Source organism: Archocentrus centrarchus, chromosome 3 (genome assembly GCF_007364275.1).
Source record: "Archocentrus centrarchus isolate MPI-CPG fArcCen1 chromosome 3, fArcCen1, whole genome shotgun sequence".
Lineage (NCBI taxonomy): Eukaryota > Metazoa > Chordata > Actinopteri > Cichliformes > Cichlidae > Archocentrus > Archocentrus centrarchus.
In genome coordinates this window covers 5,813,467-5,840,368 of record NC_044348.1, presented here as the reverse complement: position 1 = coordinate 5,840,368, position 26,902 = coordinate 5,813,467, and the positions used below count along the sequence as shown (strand labels likewise).

General features: G+C 41.2%; 2 protein-coding genes across 2 annotated transcripts in view; both read left to right on the top strand.

The window, feature by feature from the left end:
- myo9aa (myosin IXAa) overlaps positions 1-9,227 on the top strand; it is an 81,305-nt gene extending 72,078 nt beyond the window's left edge. The window contains 14 exon segments of the mRNA XM_030718640.1: positions 61-177; positions 281-469; positions 835-885; positions 995-1,106; positions 2,336-2,397; positions 2,670-2,862; positions 2,964-3,092; positions 3,253-3,358; positions 3,450-3,581; positions 4,463-4,586; positions 5,637-5,657; positions 5,794-6,002; positions 6,104-6,246; positions 6,355-9,227. Coding sequence (XP_030574500.1) covers positions 61-177; positions 281-469; positions 835-885; positions 995-1,106; positions 2,336-2,397; positions 2,670-2,862; positions 2,964-3,092; positions 3,253-3,358; positions 3,450-3,581; positions 4,463-4,586; positions 5,637-5,657; positions 5,794-6,002; positions 6,104-6,246; positions 6,355-6,854 — 2,088 coding nt within the window. The 3' untranslated portion in view covers positions 6,855-9,227.
- Positions 9,228-20,003: 10,776 nt separating this feature from the next.
- On the top strand, positions 20,004-26,685 carry LOC115774432 (secretory carrier-associated membrane protein 2-like). Its single transcript, XM_030721721.1, has 9 exons — positions 20,004-20,175; positions 20,908-20,985; positions 21,103-21,189; positions 22,440-22,569; positions 22,682-22,810; positions 23,088-23,247; positions 23,431-23,532; positions 23,965-24,082; positions 24,873-26,685. The coding sequence occupies exons 1-9, from the start codon at positions 20,017-20,019 to the stop codon at positions 25,026-25,028; spliced, it is 1,119 nt and encodes a 372-aa protein (XP_030577581.1). The 5' UTR covers positions 20,004-20,016; the 3' UTR covers positions 25,029-26,685.
- The last annotated feature ends 217 nt before the right edge of the window (positions 26,686-26,902 follow it).

The window sequence follows — 26,902 nt, the reverse complement described above, 5'->3', positions numbered from 1 at the left end:
GTAATACTTGAGATGCTGCATGTAATTTATGTTCATGTTATGGTGGTTTCCTGTTTGTAGATCAGCGACTTGGACACAGAGGACAGTAAAAAGGACACCATGGTGGACATTGTGTTTAAAAAGGCTCTGAAGGAGTTTCGTCTCAACATCTTCAACTCCTACTCCACAGCACTCGCAGTAAGTCCTTTGAACACAGTTTATATGATCATTCAAAACTGAAATGTCATGTATTTTAAAGTAGAAAGATAAACGCTGCACTCTTCCTGTAACTCCTCTGTAGATGGATGATGGTAAGAGTATTCGCTACAAAGACCTTTACGCTTTGTTTGAGCAAATCTTGGAGAAGATCATGCGACAGGAGCAGAGAGATTGGAGGGAGTCTCCTGTCAAAGTATGGGGCAACACCTTTAAAATTTTCCTGGATGAGTTCATGACTGAGTACAAACCTTTGGACTATACAATCAGCAAGGTAATAGTCTCCTGACTGCACAGGTGAACAGACACAGAAACTATTAACAGGCGTTTCTCACACTTTTTAAATTAAGTATTTTAAATAAATGTATGTGGGTGGCTCCATAGTGTAGGGAAAAAGCAAAAGATCCCCAGTTTGTTTTCCGGGAGGGGACACAAATCCCTCGGGGTTTGCGTCAGGAAGGGTATAAAGCTAAAAATCTGCCAAATCATGCAGAGGTATGAATAAGAGAGCAGCTGAATGTAGCTTTTAAATAAATGTATGTTTCAAAAAACATGTGCATCATGATGATATTTATTGATATCCAGAAGTGAAAACTAGAATCTCTCAAATTCTTTTTTTTTTTTTTTTTTAAACTGCAGCCATTGCAAAAACCTGAACGCAAGAAGCGGAGGAAGAAGGACACAGACAATGTGAATCAATCTTTATTCTCATCAATAATAAGCACATGTTAGCATTTATTACAGAATACAAAAACGTAAGTAAACTGCAAATGAACCAGTGCTCTGCTGCCCCCTGCAGGTGGAGGAGCATAATGGCCACATCTTCAAGTCCACCCAGTACAGCATCCCCACATACTGTGAATACTGCTCGTCACTCATCTGGATGATGGACCGTGCCTGTGTGTGCAAATGTGAGTGTGGATGCACAACATCACACCTGAAGAACCCGAGTTTCATACAGCTCGCAAAAGCGAACACTTCGAAAGGCCATCAAATGCATATTTTTTTCTTAAAACATGCTAATGCAGAAATGTTTCATCAGCAATTCAGTTGACAATCAGTGCCAATTTTAACACTCAAATAACTGTTTTAGTCCTGCTTCCAGCTACTGTAAGGGTGTGCTGCTCTGTCAGACACGTCAGCCTTAAAACATTATGTGATGTTTTAAATTGCATTGTCAGGTCACATTAAGTTTTAAAATGAACTTATTTATTACACTTCTTCTAATTAAGTGAACCGCTCATGGCGTGAGCAGGCGGCCTTATGCCTTAGGGCTGAAAGTCAGTGGCACGGGTTTGAGTCTAACCTGTGGCCCTTTGCTGCATGTCTTCCTGCGCTCTTTCTCCCTGCTTTCCCCAAATAATTGAAATGTCCTTAACAGTGATGTCAGTGCCCCCCCCCCCCCCCCCCCCCCCCCCCCCCCCACACACACACACACACACACACATGCACACACACATGCACAGAGTTAGTTCCATGACTTCTGAGGACATTAGACTTGCTCTTGCATTTGCATCCCGGAGACTTAGCTTTAACTCAGCCACGACTACTGTTCTAAACACAAACTTGATTTTTATCTCGCCTTATTTAACCTTGACCTTAAGTGTCCACCCTTAATTGTTTTATTTGGATTTGTTTTTGCCCCCAAAAGTAATCAAGTTCCTGTAATGTGACTGCGCGCACAAAATTTGTCCCCACAGCATGAGAATACCAAAATATCAGTTAGCGTAATTGAACGAATTTAGTTAATATGATGTAAAAGAATGTACTTTTACAGACACACATCTCCGTCCTTCACGTGGACGTTCACATGAAGTTGTGCACTCCCCCCGGTCTGTGGCCAAGCTGTGTTCAGAGATAGAGCCCCTCCCTCTTTCCCTCCTCGGTCCTAATCAGATTGTTTTCAACTGGACTCATGGGGTCTGCGGCTCCGTGCCTCCAGAGATTTATCCACACAATTTTGCCCTTTAGTCAAACAGGATGTTTTGTTCATGCCAGCCAACACTGCTCTGGTTTCTTATGCACTAACTATTTTTTTTTTTACCTTTTCGTAACATCTTCTGCTGAATAATGAGGAAGCACTGTCTTTCTGTGGATAATGGAAATGATCTGTTTGATCTCTATGGCTGTGTTTATCCAGTGTGCCGGTACGCCTGCCACAGAAAGTGCTGCCAGAAGACGACCACCAAATGCAGTAAGAAGGTGAGTCGGCCATATTGTGCATCCTCACAATAATGTCCCGTGACAGTAATTGTGTTACTTTGCGTTTATGTACAGTAGCTAGTGTTACTTCTGCTTCCTAACACACCAGCAGTCAGAGTTTATAAAAACAATACTTTAGTGTGCTGAGGGAAAAGTATTTAGAACATAGCATTTGTTTTGTATGCGCTAAAAAATGGTCTGAATGTGTGTGAGTATTCAGATGTTTGTGTGTGTTTTTTTTTAAAGAGAATATTCTGTTTGTGTCTGAATAGTTTGATCCAGAGCTTTCCTCCAGACAGTTTGGAGTGGAAGTTTCTCGTCTGACTAACGATGAGCGAACAGTGCCTCTGGTAGTGGAGAAGCTTATCAACTACATTGAGATGCATGGCCTCTACACTGAGGGAATTTACCGGAAATCTGGTTCCACAAATAAAATTAAGGAACTCAAACAGGGACTCGACACAGGTAAACTTTGCTGTAGCTCAGCCAGCGGGTGAATGATACGAGCTGGCTTTTAAAAAGTGGCTTGCGATTACTCAGTCTGCATTCTCTTTGTGGCTGTACAGATGTGGAGAACATGAATCTGGATGACTACAACATCCATGTTATTGCTAGTGTCTTCAAGCAGTGGCTGAGAGACTTGCCCAATCCTCTGATGACATTTGAGCTCTATGAGGAGTTCATACGTGCCATGGGTGAGTGGTCGGGTAATGCAGACTACTGATGTGCTTAAGTTGAATTGCAATTGAGGATTTGACCACAATAACAGTTTGTTACTGCAAACATCAGAACATAAATGAATTTGTTTGCAGCAACAGTAAGAAATGATTTCTCTTGTGGGAAATCACTTCCCAGGTTTGCAGGATAAAAAGGAAACGATCAGAGGTGTGTATTCAGTGATTGACCAGCTAAGCAGAACGCACCTAAACACTCTAGAACGCCTCATATTTCATCTCGTCAGGTAATCTTTTTTTCTTTCATACATGAAGCCGGTTCAGTTCCTTCCCAATAAAAAAAAAAAAAAAAGTAAAAACCTGAATTCCTTCTTTCAGGATCGCTTTGGAAGAAGAGACAAACCGCATGTCAGCTAACGCCTTGGCTATAGTTTTTGCTCCCTGCATCCTTCGTTGTCCCGACACCACTGATCCACTGCAGAGTGTACAGGACATCAACAAGACCACAGCGTAAGATTATATCTAACTTCAGTGCCTTTGCCTAAGGTAGTAGATAGTGTGGAGCAGGTATTTCTAAAGAAAAATTGATGTTGGTGGGATCTGTTTTATATGAGAACTTTATACTTAAGCTTGAAAAATTACAATCTGTACTTTTCTTTGGCAGGTGTGGAGCCAGTGGGTGGACATTTCCACCATGGACCACATCTGGCTATCCCACAAAAAACAATAATAAAGCCTCTTAGGGGGGTAAACACTGGAGTTGCATTCAGTAACAGCAGTTTTCTGCTAGAACTTTATTGTGGGACAATTTTTCTCTGGAAGTTCAAATTTTAATGGCATAACCACCAGTTTAAATTACAATATTACGTTTAGCAGCATTAAGGTTACGTGAAAAAGCCAATTACACATGAGTCTTAATGGGTTACTTCTGTGTGTTAGTCATACCTGCAACTGATAAGAGTGATTGATCCAAATAAAACTGATTATTAAGCTGTATTTGGGTCTGTGCCACCTGAATGTAAATAATCACTATAAAAAGCAGAAGAACAGCCTTGTTGAATCCCATCAGTTCAAAAGGATTCTGTTCTGGGTTTTTCCTCAGCGCTGTTTGCTTCAATATGTGTGTGTGCCTGGAGATGACTTATGGATCAATGCTATATATATTTAATTTAATTTAGCCTGCTTTTCTGCAGATTTCCTCACTAATGGGGGATGGAGCTAATGGCTTTTATTTTTCTTGACAGGAAAAACAGGACCCACAAGGCACATACTGTACTGTATGGGGAAAAAAAAATAGGGATTTTGGATAACTTAAAATGAACTTTTGCTGTGTCCTTGTATAAATTTCCAGTTATTCTGAAGTGCTTTTGTCTCTTGCTGTCCCTTCATAGGTGTGTAGAACTTATCATCTGTGAACAGATGAATAAGTACAAAGTGCGACTAAAGGACATCAGCACTTTGGAGTTTGCTGAGAATAAAGCCAAGTCCAAGCTGACGCTTATCCGGCGGTCAATGGTAAGATCAAACAATATGACTAATCCCACTATTATCAGAGAAATCACATGTTTACAGCGATTCATTACTAAATCTACTTAACCCTTACTCCTCCCAACAAACTCCTTCACTGCTTTACCTGCCACGATTTCCTCCTTTTTAAGCTGCTTCTATCCTCCCTAATATGTCTTTTCCTTTACCCAGAGACCAGTACTAATAGCTGTTAGATTTATGTGCATAGCGCACACTATGGTATGTAAACACACACCATGGATTGCATCCCCTAGTGTTGTGGTGTTTAGATCATTGTATATGTCTCATCCCATCTGTCTAAAGTGAACATATTCAGCGTAATCTATGATTTCTAATCAATGAAAATGAAAACATCCTCAGGGTTTTTTAGGAAACTGGATAAATTGTGGGCATAGATCGTAATTAGTGTTGTTTTCTCTTCTGGTTTCTCATCATTGGTGCCTTGGAAGACTTTCATTCTCCAAGCAAGTATAATTTTATTGTAATGCAGGGGTGGCAGGCTCATTTTAGTTAATGAGCCACTTTGAGCAAATTTGATCATAATCGGGCCATTGGATAATAACCTACAAAAACCTCTGGAAATGTTCACATGTGGAGGTGTTTTCACATTCAGTCAGTCTACAGTCATGAATGTGTCATGCTCTTTGGCTCAACCATCTCCCTTTGGTGTGATATGGCAGAGTGTGGGTAATGTCTTTGTTTGTAAAACTGACAAAAACATCTCTCATGATCCCAAAGTCGAAGGCTGTAAAACTGATGAGTCAGAACACTGGTTTAGATTAAATTTGCACAGTTTGGATAGCTACTCATGACGTGATTCATTCTCAACAACTGGCAAAACAATGATTTCTAGTGCCAAATATAGTGAGTGGTGGATGGGGAGGGATTATTGTCACGTTAAAGAAGCGAGATAAAGTTTCCTCCTTGAAGTGTGTCACTCAGCTCAGTGGAATTAACAGATTATTTCTGCACATAGGATTGACCATTATGAATCTGGCGTTGCTGACATTTTTATTTACTTGTCACTTTTGCTCAAAGCAATCAGATGCTGCCAGAAAGGTAAAGTTGGTTATGGATGTGATTGGTCACTGTATGTGCCAGTGAGGAGGTGTAATATGCTTTTTATAACAGCATTTACATTTTATGATGATCAGCATTGGAAAAAAAAACAAACTACTCTTCATGTGCTCCTCAGGGAAAAGGCTGCATACAGCGACTAAGCTACCACACGCCTTCACCTCCAGTTAGTCCCCGGCTGCAGCCTGCGGCAGATGCTGCGATAGAAGAGAGCGGCGGTGAAGAAGGAGCGGAGTCGTTACCTGAGATCCCGGAGCATCAGCAGGCAGCCATGCAGCAGGAAGAGAGGGTGCTGACAGAGGAAATTGAAAGCCTTCAGAAAGAAAAGTAAATGCTCTCACTGCGCTTCAAATGATAAATTATCTGACTTGTGTGGTTCATCACATGTGCTCAGCTCATTTGTTTGTCTGGATGATGTTTGTCTACAGAGAAGAGTTGACCTTTGAGATGCTGAGTCTGGAGCCACGAGCATCAGATGATGAGACCTTGGAGTCAGAAGCCTCCATCGGTACAGCTGACAGCTCTGAAAACCTCAATGTGGACTCTGAGGAGACCATTTCTGACTTCTCTGGTATGCCATTATACTAGAGATTGTAAAGTGCCTTATCATTTGCTATTCTTCATGTGCGCTTGGGATAATGGTGAAAAAATACTGACATCTTTGCATTTCATTTCACAGAGAGAGGCCCTTTGTTGACCTCCCCCTGGTCCCTGAGATCTGACGGGAAGAGCCCCCGACGCCGAGTTCTCCACCGGCAGCCTGAGTCTCTGGACTCTGTAGACTCTTGTTCCTCTGTGTCTTTGTACTCCTCCTCATCACATTTCCAACCTTCATCCTCTTCCTCTTCTTCTTCCACCCGCCGCTTTCGTTTCCACTCCAAGTCTTCTGGTGTCAGCTCGGGTCCGGCCCAGGCCCAGGCCCAGGTTCTGAATGCATCTCTAGGCTCCCGATCTGACAACTTGGACAATAGCCCTACAGGAGATAAGGAAGCCATGTGTAATGAAAGGCCCCAGTTTACCAGTCGAGGCACCTACAATCCAGAGAAGGGCAAGCAGAAACTTAGGGGAGCCAGACATTCTGGCCTGAGGCACACTAGAGAAGGTGGTGGCCAAGGCAGGGACCCTTCAGAGATACCACAGCACATGGTATTATATGGCAGTAATGAATTCATGGTATGAAGGACAATGGGACAGTAAAACACCCCCTATCCAACTCCCTGCCAGGCATATATGTTCTCAATGGGAGGTGATGTAATGGCAACTGATCTCCACTCCTCAAAGCACTCTTGCTTATCCTTTCATTGTTGAAGTCTGCAAAGAAGCGTTCCCAAGTGCTGTGTACAGTGTTTCCCCCTCTGGGGGCGGGGGGGTCTGGCAGAAGGACAAGAATCAGTGGATGGGCTCCTCTTCTGTGGATGAAACTGCCAACTGTGCTCTCACAGTGTATTGGCAACTCTATTCAGCGCCAAGAGGACACAAACTGAGCAGGACAGAGAAAAGGGAATGTTGGAATATGCAGAAGAAAACCCTGGCATCAGGGAATGTTACAGAGCTGGAAAGCTGAAGCAGTGTACTACAATGAATAAAAAAATATAATAAAAAAAAATCAGGCACCATCAGGCGTTGCAGATGTTACAGTGAACTTAAAGCTCACGATTACTGGCTGCTTTATGAGTTTACAATCAATGTAAGCAGTGGATGCTTTGTTATTACAAAATTATTTTTCCCTTATTTAAAAATTTTAATGTCACAGAAATTCTTTATAGCATATAATATACAGGTATAAATACTGTACAAAGCCGGAACACCAGCCTCTGCTGGGTTGAAGTCAAATATTTATCTTTTTTTTTTTCTTCTTCTTTTTTTAAATTGAAAATCTTGGACAGAGATGTTTTGGTTTGGGCAGTGGATCCCACACTTGCGTGTGTACATGTGCCGAGCGCTCATGCGTGACTGTATGTATGTGTGAGACAGAAAAAAAGACCCACTTCATGTGTTTTAAGTTTGTGCTGCTTTCTTTTCTTTCTCCCTTACAAGGGAAACGCCACCATCAAAGGGACCAAGTCAGCTGGTGTGTTTTCCAGCCAAGGGGATCCCAGCTCTTTAGGAATGTTGGAATCTGTGTAAAATTCCTGCATTCACCGCTTAACAGCCATATAACAATTACAATGTACAGTACAGTTCATATGTACAGTATAGTGAACAAATGCCATTTTATTCTTGCAATCAATTATTACCCACTCCCAAAGCCATCCTTCCCTGTCTCTTAAGCATTTGCTCAATAGCAACCATGCAAGAACATAAAATTATTGTCTCCTGTCTTTATTGAATGTGTACATATTAGTTGTAAATATTCAAGTGCATAAGTGCAATTTTTTCTTTTTGCTCACTTTCACACCTATGTTGAAATGGGGAATTTGTCCAGATTGGAACTTTTCAGCACTGTGACAGTCAATGGCATATGAAAATAGGCCTTTTTGTACAGCAGTTTCTTGTCTTGATGTAAACATAGCCGCCTTTAGAGTCCCACTCGCAGTTAACCATGATAGTGAGTCAGCCGGGCACTATACCAGGACCTTGAAACTGATGCAGTTAATGGTATCCAGCCATCTTTAACTTTACTGTTTCTGCTTTTCTGAATCTGTTCTACTTGTACTGTTGTTGTACTGTGTTTTACCCTTTCCTGATGCACTACTACATGGAAAAAAAGTACTGGGCTACCTACACATTACAAATGCAGGAGCTGCTGAGCCATGGAAACCCATGCTATGAAGCTCCCGGCACACAGTTGCTGTGCAGATGTTAATGCCAGAGAAGGTTTGAAACCCTGTAGTTATTAAGTCAGCGAAGTGCTGATGATTTTACACACGGTGCACCTCATGTGACACTTCATGGCTGAGTTGCTGTTGTTCCTACATGCTTCCACTTTGCATTAACAGTTGCACTTACAGTTGATTGAGGAATATTCATTTCAGTTTTATTTATATACTGCCAAATCACAATAACAGCTGCTTCAAGGTGCTTTGTACTGTAAGGTAAAAAGCCTAAAATATTAGAGAGAAAACCCCAACAATCAGATGGACATCAGTTGGGGTTTTCTCTCCAAGCAAGCATTAGGTAAATATCTAGAGGGCAGGAAATTTCACAACCTGTTGCAGCAGTAGCATCCCATTATAGTACCACACTCAAATGCAGTGAGCTCTTCTTTCACACAAGTTTGTAGAGGCAGATTGCACGGCTAGGTGCTGGATTTTATACACTTGTGGCCATGAGACCAAAAACACCTGAATTCAAAGGTTAATAGACTGTGTGGCCCAAAGCGTTTGTCTATATATTGTATTTGCCATTTGTCACTGCAGCGACAGTTAAGTAAAAGTCATAAATTCACTTTAAGGAAGAGGCTCTATTGTGATAGATGAGTGACACATTTAAGAGAAATATCTGAATCAATGGATGGAGAAACACCTACAATGCAGATGCTTCCAAACAGGGAAGCATCTGCAGTTAACATCCAGTCACGCTATGTGGCATGTATAAAAATGCTGTTCTGGTCCTTTTTTTTTCTTTTTTTTAAAAATTTGTATCAAGAGGGAAGAGACTGAAAGAGGGTTCATTGTTGAGGAATGGATGGCAGCAGACTGAGTCAAAAATAAACTGGTTGTTTATGTAGGTGCAGTGACTAGAGTGACATCTACATTTAGCTCTATGGGAAAGATGTAAGTAAACATCATGGAAGATTATCAGGGTTCTAGCCAGAAATTTTTTTCAGCCCGGCACCAATATTGACCAAGGTGAATGTGTAATCTACTGTGGGAGCTGTTTTTTTTGCTAACATATTTTATTGCAGGTGCCAAATGCTGCTCAAATCATATGAATTTAACATGAAACTCTCACACGCACATGGTGTGGCTGCCAGCGTAGGATGCAACATTAATCTCCCCACTCCAGAAACCTCTGTCACCATTAAACAATCTGATTTTACCAAAGCATCCTCATCCTCAGAGCACACTACATGGGTCTGAGTCCCCTGCACTCAGACACAAAAGCATAGCACTTGAGGTAAATAAACATAATATAAACACAACTTTAGCTAAGGCATATTCAAGGTAAGACAAATTTCATAAGTGTCAGCATCTTTCACACAATCATTCAGTTCTCATGGTGTTGCAGCATCCTCTTCAGGTGGCGGAGGTTGAATCTCACTGACTTGCTTCCCGATTGTGACTATGGCTGAAACCGACTTATTGGTTTTTATCCTGTTACGTCGGTAGACCAAAAACCAGCCAGCAACCAGGTGACACCAGAATCCAATTCTTGTACCAAACGCTGGGCCAGCACCCTCTCATGTGTTTCCATGGTTTTACTGTAGTACAGGTGCTGGTCATAAAATTAGGATATCATGAAAAAGTTGATTTATTTCAGTAATTCCATTCAAAAAATTAAACTTGTATATTATATTTCATTTCATTTCGTTGTGTGCCTTGTGCGCACAGTGACAATGAGTTGAATCTAACATATTCATTCATTACACACAGACTGATATATTTCAAATGTTTATTTATTTTAATTTTGATGTTTTCTGGCCAATTAAGAACAGGGATACCATGGTCCCTAAACCAGGTACTGGTAGCTTTGGCACTGTGTGCAGGTGCCAAGTCTTGTTGGAAAATGAAATCTGCATCTCCATAAAGTTGGTCAGCAGCAGGAAGCATGAAGTGCTCCAAAACGTCCTGGTAGACGGCTGCATTGACCTTGGACCTCAGAAAACACAGTGGACCAACACCAGCAGATGACGTGGCACCCCAAACCATCACTGACTGTGCAAACTTTACACTGGATGTCAGCCAATGTGGACTATGTGCCTCTCCTCTCTTCCTCCAGACTCTGGGACCTTGATTTCCAAAGGAAATGCAAAATTTACTTTGATCACAGAACACTTTGGAGCACTCAGCAGCAGTCCAGTCCTTTTTGTCTTTATCCCAGGTGAGACGCTTCTGACGCCGTCTCTGGTTCAAGAGTGGCTCGACACGAGGACTGCGACAGCTGTCTTGCATACGTCTGTGCGTGGTGGTTCTTGAAGCACTGACTCCAGCTGCAGTCCACTCTTTGTGAATCTCCCCCACATTTTTGAATGGGTTTTGTTTCACAGTCCTCTCCCGGGTGCGGTTATCCTCATTGCTTGTACACTTTTTTCTACCACATCTTTTCCTTCCCTTCGCCTCTCTATTAATGTGCTCGGACACAGAGCTCTGTGAACAGCCAGCCTCTTTAGCAATGACCTTTTGTGTCGCCCTCCTTGTGCAAGGTGTTAATGGTCGTCTTTTGGACAACTGTCAAGTCAGCAGTCTTCCCCATGATTGTGTAGCCTACAGAACTAGACTGAGACAATTTAAAGGTTTTTGAGTTAATTAGCTGATTAGAGTGTGGCACCAGGTGTCTTCAATATTGAACCTTTTCACAATATTCTAATTTTCTGAGATATTGAATTTGGGGTTTTCATTAGTTGTCAGTTATAACCATCAAATTTAAAAGAAACAAACATTTGAAATATATCAGTCTGTGTAATGAATGAATATAATATACAAGTTTCAGTTTTTGAATGGAATTTCTGAAATAAATCAACCTTTTCATGATATTCTAATTTTATGACCAGCACCTGTATGGTAGTAGCAGATAAGCAATATCAATAATAGTGGGGGAGCTTTCAATGAATGTCTTTTCTCAAAAATAGGGGTCACTGCTTATATAGAGTTTAATCTGTCCCTCAATTAGATGTTTTTTGTTTTTTTTTTAATGCAAAGAAAATTATTTTGGCTTCTACAGGTTTGTAATTTTAATCCAGTGTGAGTCTTGTTGAAGTTGTATTTTAAAACTAGTCAATGTAAAACCTGGAAGGATGTCAAAGATCCTTTGTTTCTTTTAACTGATACGGGGTCAAGGATGTAACATGCTTGCTTCCTTTCTTTTGCTTCCCCTTCACATGTGTCTCTGTGACTGCATTTGATCTTATTTAAGTGCTGCTGGTAACTCTTAAATGAGCATCCGATTAGGTGGGCTTTCAGTATTCGCTCACACGCTGTGTATTATTGACACTGAGCATCTGGTCTTGGCCCCAGTGTCACCCAGATGCCACTTGGGTGGGTGGGGGAGATCACAGGTCTATGCTATAACATACAGTCAGTGGATTTTAAACCCACAGTTTGTTTTCCAATTGAAGCAGCTGTTATTTAAAAGAAAACAGTTGCCATAGTAACAACGTTTAGATCTATGTTTAAGAATACCTGGTGATGTCACAGTGCTCTGGAATGTCACCACAATTCCAACCTGAACAGTGATGTTATCTGAGAAGTCACACATTGTTAAGATCAAAGGATCACATTGTCAAAAAAAGCCTTAATATGATGTTGGGAACCTTTAATTAGGCCAGAATCTTGAAAACACATACACAAAATCTCTCCTGGTTTACACAACGCAGTCTTCTAAAGCGTAACCAAAGAATTTGATTGCAGATTTAGTGTAATATCATCTGGTTTTGCTTGATACACAAAGATGCCACTCAGGGCTTTTAGAAAAGCTGCACAGTTCATCAGATCACACCTGGGACAATCTCAGTCACCAGATTCTGCGCAAAGTTTGGAGTCCCAGACTGAAATTCACCAGAACACAGCCAAACAACCCACCTCTGTGACTGGGAGAAATGCCTCTGAGTTATCGTCGATAAAATCTCATCGAACTCAAGCCAAGTCACTGAGTTTCACTCAGTTGTTCAGTTGTTGTTTTAGAGGCTCGGAACAACTGGATGAAACTCAGGACATAGAAGACCAACCTACCTCTGCGACTGAGGGAAATGTCTCTGAGTTATCGGCAGTAGAATTTCATCCAACTCAAGCCGAGTTAGATGATCATCCTGAGCCCAGAGCCTTGGAAGAACAGGGAGAATCTCAGAACATGGCAGAACAACCCACCTCTGTGACTGAGGGAAATGTTTCTGAGTTATCAGCGGTAGAATCTGATCCAACTCAAGCCGAGTTAGATGATCATCCTGAGCCCAGAGCCTTGGAACAACTGGGAGAAACTCAGAACATGGCAGAACAACCCACCTCTGTGACTGAGGGAAATGTTTCTGAGTTATCGGTGGTAGAATCTGATCCACCTCAAGCCGAGTTAGATGATGATCTTCCTGAGCCTAGAGCCTTGGAAGAACAGGGAGAATCTCAGAACATGGCAGACCAACCCACCTCTGCGACTGAGGGAAATGTCTCTGAGTTATCGGGACCAGAATCTCATCCACCTCAAGCCGAGTTAGATGATGATCATCCTGAGCCCAGAGCCTTGGAAGAACAGGGAGAATCTCAGAACATGGCAGACCAACCCACCTCTGCGACTGAGGGAAATGTCTCTGAGTTATCGGCAGTAGAATCTCATCCAACTCAAGCCGAGTTAGATGATCATCCTGAGCCCAGAGCCTTGGAACAACTGGGAGAAACTCAGAACATGGCAGAACAACCCACCTCTGTGACTGAGGGAAATTTTTCTGAGTTATCAGAGGTAGAATCTGATCCAACTCAAGCCGAGTTAGATGATCATCCTGAGCCCAGAGCCTTGGAACAACTGGGAGAAACTCAGAACATGGCAGAACAACCCACCTCTGTGACTGAGGGAAATGTTTCTGAGTTATCGGCGGTAGAATCTGATCCACCTCAAGCCGAGTTAGATGATGATCTTCCTGAGCCTAGAGCCTTGGAAGAACAGGGAGAATCTCAGAACATGGCAGACCAACCCACCTCTGCGACTGAGGGAAATGTCTCTGAGTTATCGGGACCAGAATCTCATCCACCTCAAGCCGAGTTAGATGATGATCATCCTGAGCCCAGAGCCTTGGAAGAACAGGGAGAAACTCAGAACATGGCAGACCAACCCACCTCTGCGACTGAGGGAAATGTCTCTGAGTTATCGGCAGTAGAATCTGATCCACCTCAAGCCGAGTTAGATGATGATCTTCCTGAGCCTAGAGCCTTGGAACAACTGGGAGAAACTCAGAACATGGCAGACCAACCCACCTCTGTGACTCAGAGAAATTCCTGTGAGACACAGGAGCTCTCTGGGAGTACATCCTTGGCCTCTCGAACAGCTGAAATTCAGAAAAGGAAAGAAGCCCAGAGGCTTGAAACAATTGAAAAAACAAAAGGAAAAAACAGAAAGAAGAAGGAAAGTAAAAAATCAGAAAAAAATAACCATGAGGTCTTCAGATCACAACGGGGAAAATCTCAGGCAGCATATTCTACACAAGATCTGGAAAAGTCCCTGATTAAAATTCAGCAGAAGAGGGCAGACCAACCCACCTCTTCAACTGAGAGAAATGCCTGTGAGACACAGGAGCTCTATAGAAGTACATCCTCTCTGACAGGTGAAAATCAGAAGAGGAAAGAAGATAAAAGAAAGAAGAAGCAAAAAAGAAGAGAGGAAGAAAATCCTGGCCTCGGGATTGTTCCCAGACATTTGAGAGGAGATACTACAATCTAGGGTTTAAGCCCGGGATCCGGGATTCCCGGGAAATGCGATCAGAACCATTTCCCGTTTCCCGGGAAACGTAAGACGGGAAACCGGGAAAAAAGTCGCGCACGTCGATTTGTTGTCATACGGTAACATTGATGGGGTGATGAGTCAACAGTACTTACGGTATTGCGGTAACTCAGCAGAAGCGAGGCGCATACAGGCAATGATGTCTACGAACAGTTTTGTGTGGGGGCATTTTACAAAAATAGATAATGACAGCGCCAAATGTATGTTGTGTGACCGAGTCGTCAAATGTTCTGGTGGATCAACAAGCGGACTACGCAGACATTTAGAGTCCAAACATGACAAACACGAAGAAAGGCCATCATGTTCAAAACGTGCTAAAATGCTGGATGGCTACTTTAGCCGAGTTAGCAGCAAGTCTCTTGAAGAAATACTAGCGGAGATGGCAGCTTTTGATGGATTCTCCTTTAATAGTATGGCGAAATGTGAGTATCTGAGATCAGCACTCAAGAGGGATGGCTACACTCTCCCAAAGAATCCCACAGAAATCTCCAAGCAGGTTAGAGTGTTTGCGAACGAGGAGAAAATTAAACTGGCCGAAATGTTCCAAGACATGGTGAAGAAAGGGTTGCGTTTTTCGTTGACCATTGACGAATACACTTCTTCCCAACATAAGCGGTACATGAGCATAAATGTGCACGGTGCGCAAACTTACTGGAATTTAGGTGTCATACATGTCCGTGGAACAATGCCAGCAGAAAAAGTGAAAGCATTGGTTGACGATCAGCTTCAATGTTTCAAGCTTGACATGAACCAACACATTGTGTGCTGCACTACGGATGGAGCATCAGTGATGGTGAAGTTTGGGAGACTGGTGCTGCCGGAATTACAGCTGTGCTATGCCCACGCAGTTCACCTGGCTGTCACAGATGTGCTCTACCACCGTGCCACCTCTGATGGAGAGAGCAAAGCAAGTGAAGAAGAGGAGGAGAGCAGTGAAGACTCTGATGACGAGTTAGCTGTGTGCGAGGATGGGTATTGGTCAGTGAGAGAGGACATGTACAGGAGCGTGGAGCGAGTGCGTAAAATTGCGAGGCACTTCCACAAATCCCCAGTCAGCAACGACAAGCTGAGGGAATGTGTCAAACAAGACCAGGGGAAAGAGTTGGCACTCATCTTGGATTGTCGCACCAGATGGAACAGTTTGGCTGACATGCTGGACCGCTACATTGCACTACACAGACCAGTGACGAAGACCCTCGTTGATATCAACAATGCACTAATCATCACCAACGAAGAGCTTGCACTCATTCAGCAACTCAGCTCCTGCTTAAAGCCGGTGAAGATGGGAGTCGAATCGCTTTGTAACCGTGACACCACCCTCGTTAAAGCTGATGGGATTTTCATCTTCATGATTGACCAGTTGACAAAGCAGGACACCCCCCTGAGCCTTGAAATGAGGGATGCGATTGAGAGGAGATTCATGGAACGGAGACAGAAGAACTTGGTATCTTTGTATAGGTGAGCATTATTATTATTATTATTATTATAGTAGTAGTAGTAGTAGTAGTAGTAGTAGTAGTAGTAGTAACGTAGCCTATTAATTTTGTGATCGGAGAATGAGGCCTTGGTCAATCCGCTCATTTTCATTACTATATTTTTTGGCAGGTACCTTCTGGATCCCGGTGTTCTAGTCGCACCAGCACCAAGGCCCACTGAGATTTTCACCATGCCATCAAGACAGATGCTGATACGGACGGCTAAGGGACTTGTGGAGCGTCTTTTCCTCGGCCGTTTCTCCGAAGAGAGCGCGAGCGAGGGTGATGCAGATGCCAGACCTACATCACCGACTGAAGACGTCTCAACTGAAGGGAACCTCAACCTAGCATTGGATCTGCAGCAGGCCATTTCAATGACCACTACGCCGGCGTCAGATGAAATCAAAGAGGGTGACCTCATGAAAGTTCTGACCAAAGAGTTTTCTCTGTTCGAAGCTACAAACAGGAGACCGCCCCACCTGCAGCAGTTGTTTGATGCCCTGCATTCTGTTCAGGCTACATCCGTGGAGGCGGAGAGAGCATTTTCTATCTGCGGCCAATTTGTCACTAAACTCCGAAATCGCTTAAGCGCAGAATCTCTCGATGCTCTCTGCTTCTTAAAAGCACACTTTCAGAAAAAAAAGAAAGCTTCCGAATGTTAAAGTTAAGGAAATATTGACAGAAGGGTTCGTTTAATGCGAAAGCATTACTTTTCATTTCAGGCACGTTCAGCCTCCGTTTCAAGCGTTTTAATACACAGTTGTACTTCTTTCCTCTTTAATTTGTTGTTAATTTTATATTATTATATATTGTTATCTTGCATTATATAGCCTATAGTATATGCCTGAACAATAAAGAAATATCTGTTTAACTTCGAGTGTTTCTTTTCCTCGTTTGCAGCCACTTACTAACAATCATGAATTAGAATACGGGCCTAATGTGTGAAGAAGGTCTCATGAAATAGATTACTTAAACATATTTCGCTTTTAAAATGGAGTTGAGTAAAATATCTACAATATCAAAATAGGTTAAGCCAGACACAGGCTACAGAAGGCCTAATTAAAATAAAAATAAATAAAACCCACTTTTTCCCGGGATTCCCGGGAAATTGCTCGTCTTTTCCCGGGATTTGATTCATGCCATTTTCGGGAAAAATATTAAACCCTACTACAATCTACAGTTTTCTAACTGAAATAGAAGCTCCTTAAAAAGTTTATTCTGGAGCCAGAGCTGTTGTCCTGTGTGTTGTATGAGGAACAATTTTTATCCTGAGGCCATGGATCAACTGCGGGACTGCAATTCTACAAAAATCTTCCATGGTCTGGCAAAGAAGTGCAGCTCTCATACAGAGATTGTTGGCTTCCCACTGTCACCAAGTGCTTGCTCATAGGGGGTCATTGGATTGTTGGGCTCCTCTATAATACTGCTGGGACTCTGCAGTATTATAGAGGCTTGGGGAAATTGCTGTTTTAAACTAAATTTACATAAATAAACTTAAAAAAAAAATGCAAGAGAGAACACTTTTTTTTTTGTCTCACTCCTCCTGGAGATTGGCCACATGTATTGAAATCTAAGGAAATGGGAACAAATGAAAGTGCACAGGGAACATGTTTTTGAAGGCAAAAAGAGGAAGGGGGGAAAAAAAAACCTAAATAGTTTTGCCATGGTAACCAGAAAAAAGATGGAGCATGGAGCGCTGCTGCTTCTGCTTCTTCAGGATGAAACTTCAGACTACTAAAACATCCTCAGACTTTTAAATATCCCCCCAGCCATGTTTCACTGTGGTTTCATTCTCTCTCTCTCCTGTTGGTCTCCTTACCTACATTCATTGTGTTTCATCAGTAAAAGAACCAGCTACTGTGAAATGCTGTTTGAAGAATTTATAGAATTTATCCCCTGCTTATCTATGTTATAAAAACACAGGTGATTATGATCAACAGAATATCTGGTGGCTGTGATGCTTATGCATTGTGACACAAACATAAAGTGGGAATGTCAATGCAGGACTGACAGTCCACCACATCTAAACAGTAAATGAGGAAAAATCTTTCAGAAAAACATCCAGTGCCAAGGTGCATCAAATCTGCACTTTCTGTAACCAAGTGATCCATTCCTGTATGTTCCTCCTTGTATTGATCTTATCTGTTTAGTGCAGCGGTTCCCAAAGTGTGGGCCGCAGTAATAACAGAAATTCAGTTTGAAATTACTCACAATTACGCATAGTTACATATTTATATAAATGTATTTATTTATATAAAAAGTGAATTAAAACTGGTAACAGGAGGTGGTTAGTTTGTGATATTACTCATTACTCTGACCTCAATTTACTGCTCTTGTATTGAAGTTTGTGTCCCAGAGGCAAATGGGTCACATATGGGCATTATCACTTTACATATGACTGGGTAGAATTAGCAATTTATAGCCAACAGCCTGTGTTGTTTTTTTGGTTTTGTTTTTTTTTTAAATCAAATTTTCAAGGAAATGCATCACTTTCTGTGGTATTTTGATGAGAGTGAAGACAGGCTTATAGCCAGGAAAATTTCACAGGCCAGCGCACTCAGACAACCAGGGGGCATGGGATTTTCAGGTTTTTAAGTGGGCCGCAGCACACTTGACTTTAGGAACCACTGGTTTAGTGCACATACTGTAGTATTTATCCAATCAGTGGCAGCTTTTTGATGCAGTTTGCAATCTTTAAAAACTGTCTTACAAAGGCAGTCTCTGTATGTCAGTTTGCAGCTTTGCGACCTGTTGTCACCTGGTAAGTGAAATAAGACCCTATTCAGGCTTTATACAGGATTTATGTGCAGCGATGAAAGAAGTATTTAGATTCCTTACTTAAGTAAAAGTACCAATACAGCAACGTAAAAATACTCCACTGAAATCCAGCAAAGACCCGACACAGGACCTGAGAGATTGAGCTGATCCTTCCAAAAGGCTGAAGTATGGCAAATCACACAAGAACTGGACTGAAAATCAGTGGCAACAGGTCTGATGGAGTTTGAAATTTTTAGTTCATCCTTAATATGAGGTCAGAAGAGAGTTACAAGAGTGAGCACATTCATCTGTAAAACACGATGGAGGCTCTGTCATAGTTTGGGACTGCATTTGAGCCAGTGGTGTTAGGGATTTTGTCAAAATTGATGGATCTCTGAACACAGAAAAGTGCCATCAAATTTTGATCCACCATGCAATACCATCAGGAACGCATCTGACTGGCAACAGCTTCAAAGATCCCCGACATACGGCCAATGCAGTAAAAGCATACCTGGATAGAAAAACATTGTTGAAGCAGTGTGGGATCATCTTGACAGAACAGAACAAAAGGCAGCCAACATCCAAAGAAGAGCTTTGAATGTCCTTCAAGAAGCCTTGAGAACTATTCCTGAAGGATATTTCAAGGAATGAGAAGAAAGCTGCCTCAGAGTTCAGGCTGTGTTGAAGAATGAAAGTGGTCGTACCAAATATTGACTAAATATTTCAAGAGTTGTACAAACACTGCTTTTGCCTTATAAACTGTATTTCCATGAATGTTTGCACGTTTCAATAAATCACTGCACTTCCCATTTTACTAGCAAAATATAAAGAAATGAAGGGTTGCTTAAGACTTGCACAATACTGTGATATATGGTGCAAAATTAAACGTACTAGTTGGTGGAACTGCTCCGATATCTGAAATGTGACCCTGGCTACACGCTGCTTTTTTAAGAAGGGACCAAAAAAGGTTGAAAATAACTTTTTAAATCCATAACATGTTGTATTGCAAACTTTGTCAACAGTTACAAATCTTCATTGTAGAAATAACTAAATCTAGTGAGGTATAAAGCAGTCTACAATGTGTTACTCTAAAAATAGTGGACTGGAAGGATAAAGTGGCAGTAAATGTAAATACTTGAGGAAATAGGTGGTACCTCAATGCTTAGTTCGTTTCTAACTATTTTGTTGCCTCATGCACCCGCCATCAGTTTCAGATTGGAGTCACATTGTTCAGCAAACAGAACAAATGACAAATATTTCCTTGCTACCCCGCGCTTGTTCAGTCGTTTACATACAGCACCTAAAGGCAAATTTAAACCGTCGCGGACTTGAGTAAAGTTTGAATGAGAGCTCACTGTGCGCGTTTACCGCCGCAGACTGGCTCGCATTTCAACACAGACCTGACCGGGCTCGACAGAGTGTCACGAGAATCGCTCATTTGAAACCAATTCACATTAGTGCTAAAAATAAAGGAGGGCTAATTGACTCGGTACAACCTTCGGTGACGAGGCCCACCCAGGCGACGCATGCGCAGAGCCCCAGCATCACGCAGCAGCTCAAGCAGCGAGAGCCGCCGGGGAGAAGGGTGCTGTCGTGTTTATTTTACGCGATATAAACTTTTCTCCGCAATGTCGGCCTTCGACAGCAATCCCTTCGCTAACCCAGTGGACGTAAATCCCTTTCAGGTGAGTGCTGTTTGATTTCTGCCCGCGAGTTTGAGTTTTAGAAGCTTATTTTTTTTGTGTGTGTAAAGTGAAGACTGAAAGAGATATGCTACAACAAAAACCTGTTTGGTTGGTTGCTGGGTTTGGCCTCAGCATTTCCTGACTAAGAATCGCCACTGTTATGAAGTGTGACACGTTTCAAACCGATTATAAAACTTAGAAAGGTTTAAACTGTGAATATACGCTAGAAGTGGGCTGTGAACTCACCTGCGCAGGTAAGCAGACCCAGGAACAGGTATCTGCCATTAATTGGGACTCCTCTTTTACCGGCTATCCAGCGATTCCGTCATAAAAGAGAAACGCCAGTAGCAAGGCAGTGACAATCTTTGTAACTTTGTAAGTTGGTTTGTTTTTATTTTTCGTACATCTTTCCCAGCCCAGTGTTTCCTGGGCTTATAGCCTTAAGAAGTAATGCTTATGAATCAGCATGTCTTTGACATTTTAACCTAAAACTAAAGCATCAATTTGTTATTCACACACATAAGAAAGTGTAATTTAACTGAAGCAAATGTGGTCCAGGGCCAGGAGTCTATTAATAGTTAATCAGGTGAGAGAAAAATGAGCATTCAGGTGCTGTTCCCTGACTGGATGGGGCACTCCTAATGCCACAGTTGGCACCACACAAACACTGAATAGTCATGGCTGCTCAGTATCACACCTTACTGTGTGTTTGATCTTTTCTTTTCTTTTCAGGATGCATCAGTTGCACAAGCCACCAGCAGAGCCAATGAAAACCTCGGGGACTACAACCCGTTCTCTGCACCTGAAATGGTTAGCCCTGTATTTTTAATGGGACTGTTGATGTGATATTCAAGTGTTCCAGCAAGAGCTAAGACATTTTAACAAAACGTATATAAATAAAGCGGTTTCGCCTCAACTGTCTAACAGGGAAACATCTCTGGCAAGACCATCCCCGTCTCTACTGCATCCTCTCAACCTGCTGTACTACAGACATCTGTGGAGCAAACCCCACGAGTGAGTCAAACAAATTTCATCATGTTAAATATTGACATCAGACAAAATTAACTGACAAGACTATGAATCAGTCTATGAATCAGCTACTGTTTAACTTGATGAGACCCTGGTATAATGTCTAAAATATCAAATATTTTGCAATAATATGCGAACTGTTTAGTAGTTTGAATTAATTTGAAGCAGTGCAGAGACATTTCGCAGAAACTGTGAAATTTAACTTATTTTTGAGAAATTTGTGTTCATTTAATTTTGATTTTGAAAGTAGTAAGACGACAACCCCCCCTGCAACAAGCAAGAATGGGATCACTTTTCAGTCTAAAACTACTGCAGCTGGGCTCTGGCGTTTCCTGTGTCATCCATCCATGTTCATTTTGACGCCACTCCTCACCCTTTCTCTAAGGGAGAGGCCAGCCACCCTTTGGAGAAAGCTTATTTTCACTGCTTGCGTCCGCAATCTCATTCCTTTAATCACTACCCAAAGCTCGACCATAGGTGAGGGTAGGGATGTAGATCAAGTGGTAATTTGACAGCTTTGTGTTTACGCTCAGCTCTCTCTTCACCACAACAGACTGGTACATCATCTGCATCACTGCTGCCGCAGCCTCAATCCGTTATTTATTATTATTTATTTATTGCTGGCCTAAATTCAAAATTTTTTTTAAAAATCCTCACTTTCAACACTTTGTACTACTTTCAGTTAAATGTAGGGATTAAAGGTAAGTTTCAAGTTTTACTGTCACATGCACAGTAAAGAAACATGTTTCCCTGTACAATGAAATTCTCTTTGCTGTCGACATTAGATGCCCGGCAAAAAAGGAAAAGATCTTCAAATAAAAAAAGATAAATAGAATAAACAATGATTTAGGAAGCACGCAAAAATAATAAAACATGAGATTCAATAACACATACATGTATATGTTACTATGCAACTATACAAATCTACAAATAAGAATCTGAGCTGTAAGTCATTGCATTGCTTTAATTTACACTTGGTTCCAACTTCTTGGAAAGGTGTTTTTTTTTTTTTTTTTTTAAAGTAGTGACTAACCATTAGTTCATGGAGCTAATATTCATTATAATTAATAATAGTAATATTTTGGCTGTTTTTATGTTCTTCACATAAAAATTGCACTAATTGTTTGATTATATACAACACAATCAGTACATAGCATGGAGGTAGTGTTACATGAGATATTAGAGCAGGAAATTGTGGCGACAGTGTTGAATGCAGCTCTTCTGTCACACATCAGGCTACTGCAGCTGCTGCCCAGTCCAACCTGATCAAACAGCAGGAGGAGCTGGAGAGGAAAGCAGCAGAGCTGGAGCGGAGGGAGCGGGAGCTGGAGAACAGGAGCACAGGCAGACCGGCAAACCCTGGAGGTAAGTGACTGCAGTTATTTGAACTAGTTACATGTGTATATTTGAAGAATTAAAAAAAAAAAAAAAAAAAAAAGACTCAATATGATAAAGTTTTGAAATCTTGTCCCGTCAGTTAAAGAGAACAACTGGCCACCTCTTCCAAACTTCTTCCCCATGAAGCCCTGCTTCTATCAGGATTTTGAGGAGGAAATCCCTGAGGACTACCGCAGGATCTGCAAGAGAATGTACTACCTCTGGATGTGTACGTAACCCTGACTGCAGTATTTTCCATCAGTGACTTACAAGGATGACCTTTTCATTTTTTTTTTTTTTTTAAATTAATCATGATTTTCAATATACTATCCTTCATCCATTACAAGATACTGGAATGTTTACATAGTTAAGATAAGATCATTCTTTATTTACCCTATGTCCTCACCGAGGATGGTTCATCAGAACCCTACAGTAAGGTTTAAACAGTGTTGCATTGTACTGTAGGTTTATGTCTAAACTCAGTGGTTTCCTGTGTGCCTCTCCAGTCCACAGTGCCACTCTCTTCCTCAACGTGCTGGCCTGCCTGGCTTACTTCACTGTAGACAGTAACTACGGTGTTGACTTTGGCCTGTCTATTCTTTGGTTTGTCCTCTTCACCCCTGTGGCCTTCGTCTGTTGGTACAGGCCAGTCTACAAGGCCTTTAGGTATGTCGTGTCACTAATCTTGTGTTTACTTCAAGTTTAATTCAATTCTTCAAATTATAAATGATCTCCTGACTCATTTTTGTGACTCATATGCTTGAATGTGAAGCTTAATGTCTCTATTATGTAATGTCATCAAACCAGTCGGCACCATTACATTAATAATGTCCTTTTTTCCCTCCACAGGTCTGACAGCTCTTTCAGCTTCTTTTTCTTCTTTTTTGTCTTCTTCTTCCAAGTGGCCGTTTACATTATCCAAACTGTGGGGATTCCCCATTGGGGAAACAGGTCAGTGTCTTTTCCTAAACAGCTACCTGGAGGTGTGTTGGAAGTGCACCGGGTTTCTGTTTTTCATGAGTCTGAATGTCCATGTGCTGCTTTGGGTAGATTGACTGTGCATGGGGCCATTGTGTTTGTTCATTCACACCTCTGTGTTTGTGTGTGAATTCTTCTCCTGTCTTTCCTCTGTTGCATTTCTTTGATTCCTGCTGCTCTAATATGTCTGGGCTGCTGCTTTGTAAATCATTTTATTTACTTTACTATATCATATATAAACCTCCATATATCATGTTTACAAACGTCATGCTTTACATTTGGTCACTGGTTCGCTTATTTCTCTGTAATAAAAAAAAAACAAAGGAATCTTTCAGTATGCTATACTGTACACATTCAGTACAGAGAAAATGTTATTTTATTTTTGCATGTTTGTGGTTTTGACAGTGGATGGATCACATCAATCACCATGATCAACAAGAACCTGGCTGTGGCTGTGGTTATGATGGTAGTGGCTGGCTTTTTCACTGTAAACGCTATCCTGGCTGTCATCCTGCTGAAAATGGTATGCTACTGTACAACTTTTGTTACAGTAATACTCTAAGTATTTTTAAGTATGTTTTAGTTTGGAGACTAAATGTTTTCAGTAGTAATAATTACAGTTACTGCATACATATATACATGCTGGTTTTCTCGCTCATCTCTGGAGGCTGCATCAAAGATGGAAAATAAAAATGGGGGTGACAAAAACTTCGACCAGCTTCAGAGGAAGTGTTATGAGTAAAAATTGAACCCGAGCCTACAATCAGTCTTTTTGGAAAAAGTCGACTAAAATCTGGCAAAATGTAGCAGATGGAGACAAAAACAAATATAATAGGAAGATGAAATGTTCATTAATTAGCAAGCCTGTCTGTGTCTGTGCGACCAGAGTAAAACATTTTAAAACCAAATGTGTGTGCTGAACATCGTGCTGCGTGTACTTGCTGTAAACACTTAGCTGAAATCATGACTGCAATAGTAACTGATCAAACACCAACTCTGCAAGTTCCTAGAATGTCTTTTTCCATATAAAAAATTCACTGGAAAGTGGACATAATGAGCCATCTTAATACCATCAAATACTTAAAAGAAGAAAAAGAACCCCCCAATAGAATAATCTGTTCCATGCCCCGAAATTTTCCACTAGACATGTATTTTGAGAGATCCTCCTAACAGATGAATGGGACTGAAATCTTGAGCCCCTTTTGCAGCTGTATCCACCACAAGCTGAACTTTACAGGAACCAGCAGGTTAAACAGTTTGATCATTTGATTGCCTGTCATGGTCCTAAATTCTCTCTCTTCCCATCACCATAGGTCCACTCTAAATACAGAAACACAGGTGCCAGCTTCAGCAAGGCCCAGCAGGAGTTTTCCCAAGGTGTCCTGACCAACCGAACTGTCCAAAGTGCTGCAGCCAGTGCCGCCAGCTCCGCTGCCCAGGGAGCCTTTGGCAGGAGCCAGGGAAATTAGTCTGATTCCTACAACTTAAGTGCCTCAGGCTGTTCTCTTCTCTGACCAGCATACCGGATTAGGCACGTCCCAACATTATCCAGCTGGTGTAGCGCATGGGAGCTAAATTATTTAAAGGAAAAGAGCAAAAAAACAAGTAACTTACGAGGATCGGCCTAGTGGGGTGTGTCTGTTCTGTTTCCACTAAAAAAAATGTAAAAATTAAGAGTGAGTAAGATACACAGCTAAGACATAAAGTCCTCCTTATAAGAACCTGCTCTGTCAATTAAACTTTATTTGTATAGCATCTTTGATGAAGGTCACTGAAGGTCAAAGAGTGTCACAGATGATTGACAAGCTGATAATGAGACAGAACAGCTTTTAAAAAGTCTGTGAAAATTAAAAGATTAAAAATAAAATAGTTTGAACATGTAACGACTTGCACAGATCTCATCAGCATATGGCATGTTCATTTATGCTTTTAGGGAAACGTCCAGTAGGAAATCTGAAACTGAGGTTTAATTGGACAGGAGGCAAAGTGAGGATGACACACACATCACTGTAGCTATTGAAAGCATTTGACAGAGTAGACTAAAGAGATAAATGTGAGATTATCTGCAATGAAAGAAACATTGATTTAAATCCTATAATTCCTAAGGATCCCAGTAAAAAGTATTTTTCCCTGCTAGAACTGACATACCGAGGCTTGAAATATAAACACTCTGTGCAAGGTTGGATTATATTAAAAGCATACCTGACGTGCGAATGTTTTCCTGTGAGTGGATCCACAATTTTTCTTTTTTTTTTTTTTTTAAACATTACATGCGGAGCAGTTACCTTCCTCTCATGAAGAAGGAAAAAAAAAAAAAAAGAGGATTCATCGTGTTACACTACTGTACTGTGCTGCTTGAATTTAGCTAAATTTGATGTTTTGGTGTGCAGGTGACTGTAGGATGAGCTGCTGATTAATGAAGGTGATGGGATGAAGGGTGTCCTTTGTACTCGTTTTAATCAGCTTACTGATTTTTAATGAAGAGAGGCTTAAAGTTCTTGGCACAAATGAAGATGCTAAATTTTAATTCATGTTAAAACTTTGTCATAATGCAGTGCAGCTTCAGTCTGATTAAAGTGAAAAGGGGGGTTTCAGGTTTAATCTACAGTTACTGAAAGTATAGAATTTAGATGTATTTACATGAAAAGTGCATTGAGCAGAAAGAACACAATATTTGCCCATTGTTTTGACTTTGTGCCCACAGCAGTTGTACTACATGTTAACTTAATATTTTCTTTATTTTCTAGCTGCACCTACTTGTAATTAGGTATTCGTATTTTCATGCCTTTTGTGTGTTTGTGTGTGAGAGAGAGAGAGAGAGAGAGAGAGAAAAGTATAGAAACTGTATTTCTGATCTTATGTTTGTACCTCAGTGCCTTTAAACAGAAGTAACCTACAAACCTTTGTGTGGGGATTCAAGCACAAGACTGTTGATTATTAATGTTAGTGTCTTGTTTTATCTGTACCCTGTGGAACAAATGAATCGTGGTGAAGTTTTCCTGTGATCAGAATGTGTGTGAAGATGTACATATTGGTGACTTATTTAAAACATTAACTGATGGGGTATGTGTTGGAAATTGTTTCTCAGTCTTAACATTAAATAAACTTTTTTTTTTTCTCTAAAAATGTGGATTCGAGTGCCTGCAAAGACTTAATACTGTAGAAAGACAGCTTCTGTAGATAACTAGGTTATTCTCTATGTGAGTCATGCAATTTTTCTTAATAAAAGCTGCTCAATCCTATTTTTGAAAAATATTTTGAAAAAAATATTAAAAATGAAGGGGTGATTGTGATGGCAGGATCCTGTTAACCAAACTAAAAGAAATATTTAACTCAGTTTACT

Bases quoted from the DNA above. Each gene is read 5' to 3' on its own strand.
- LOC115774432 (XM_030721721.1), top strand. From the start codon at position 20,017: ATGCGCAGAGCCCCAGCATCACGCAGCAGCTCAAGCAGCGAGAGCCGC. The intron at 20,176-20,907 runs GTGAGTGCTGTT...TTTTCTTTTCAG, and splicing joins TGGACGTAAATCCCTTTCAG to GATGCATCAGTTGCACAAGC. The intron at 23,533-23,964 runs GTCAGTGTCTTT...TGGTTTTGACAG, and splicing joins ATTCCCCATTGGGGAAACAG to TGGATGGATCACATCAATCA.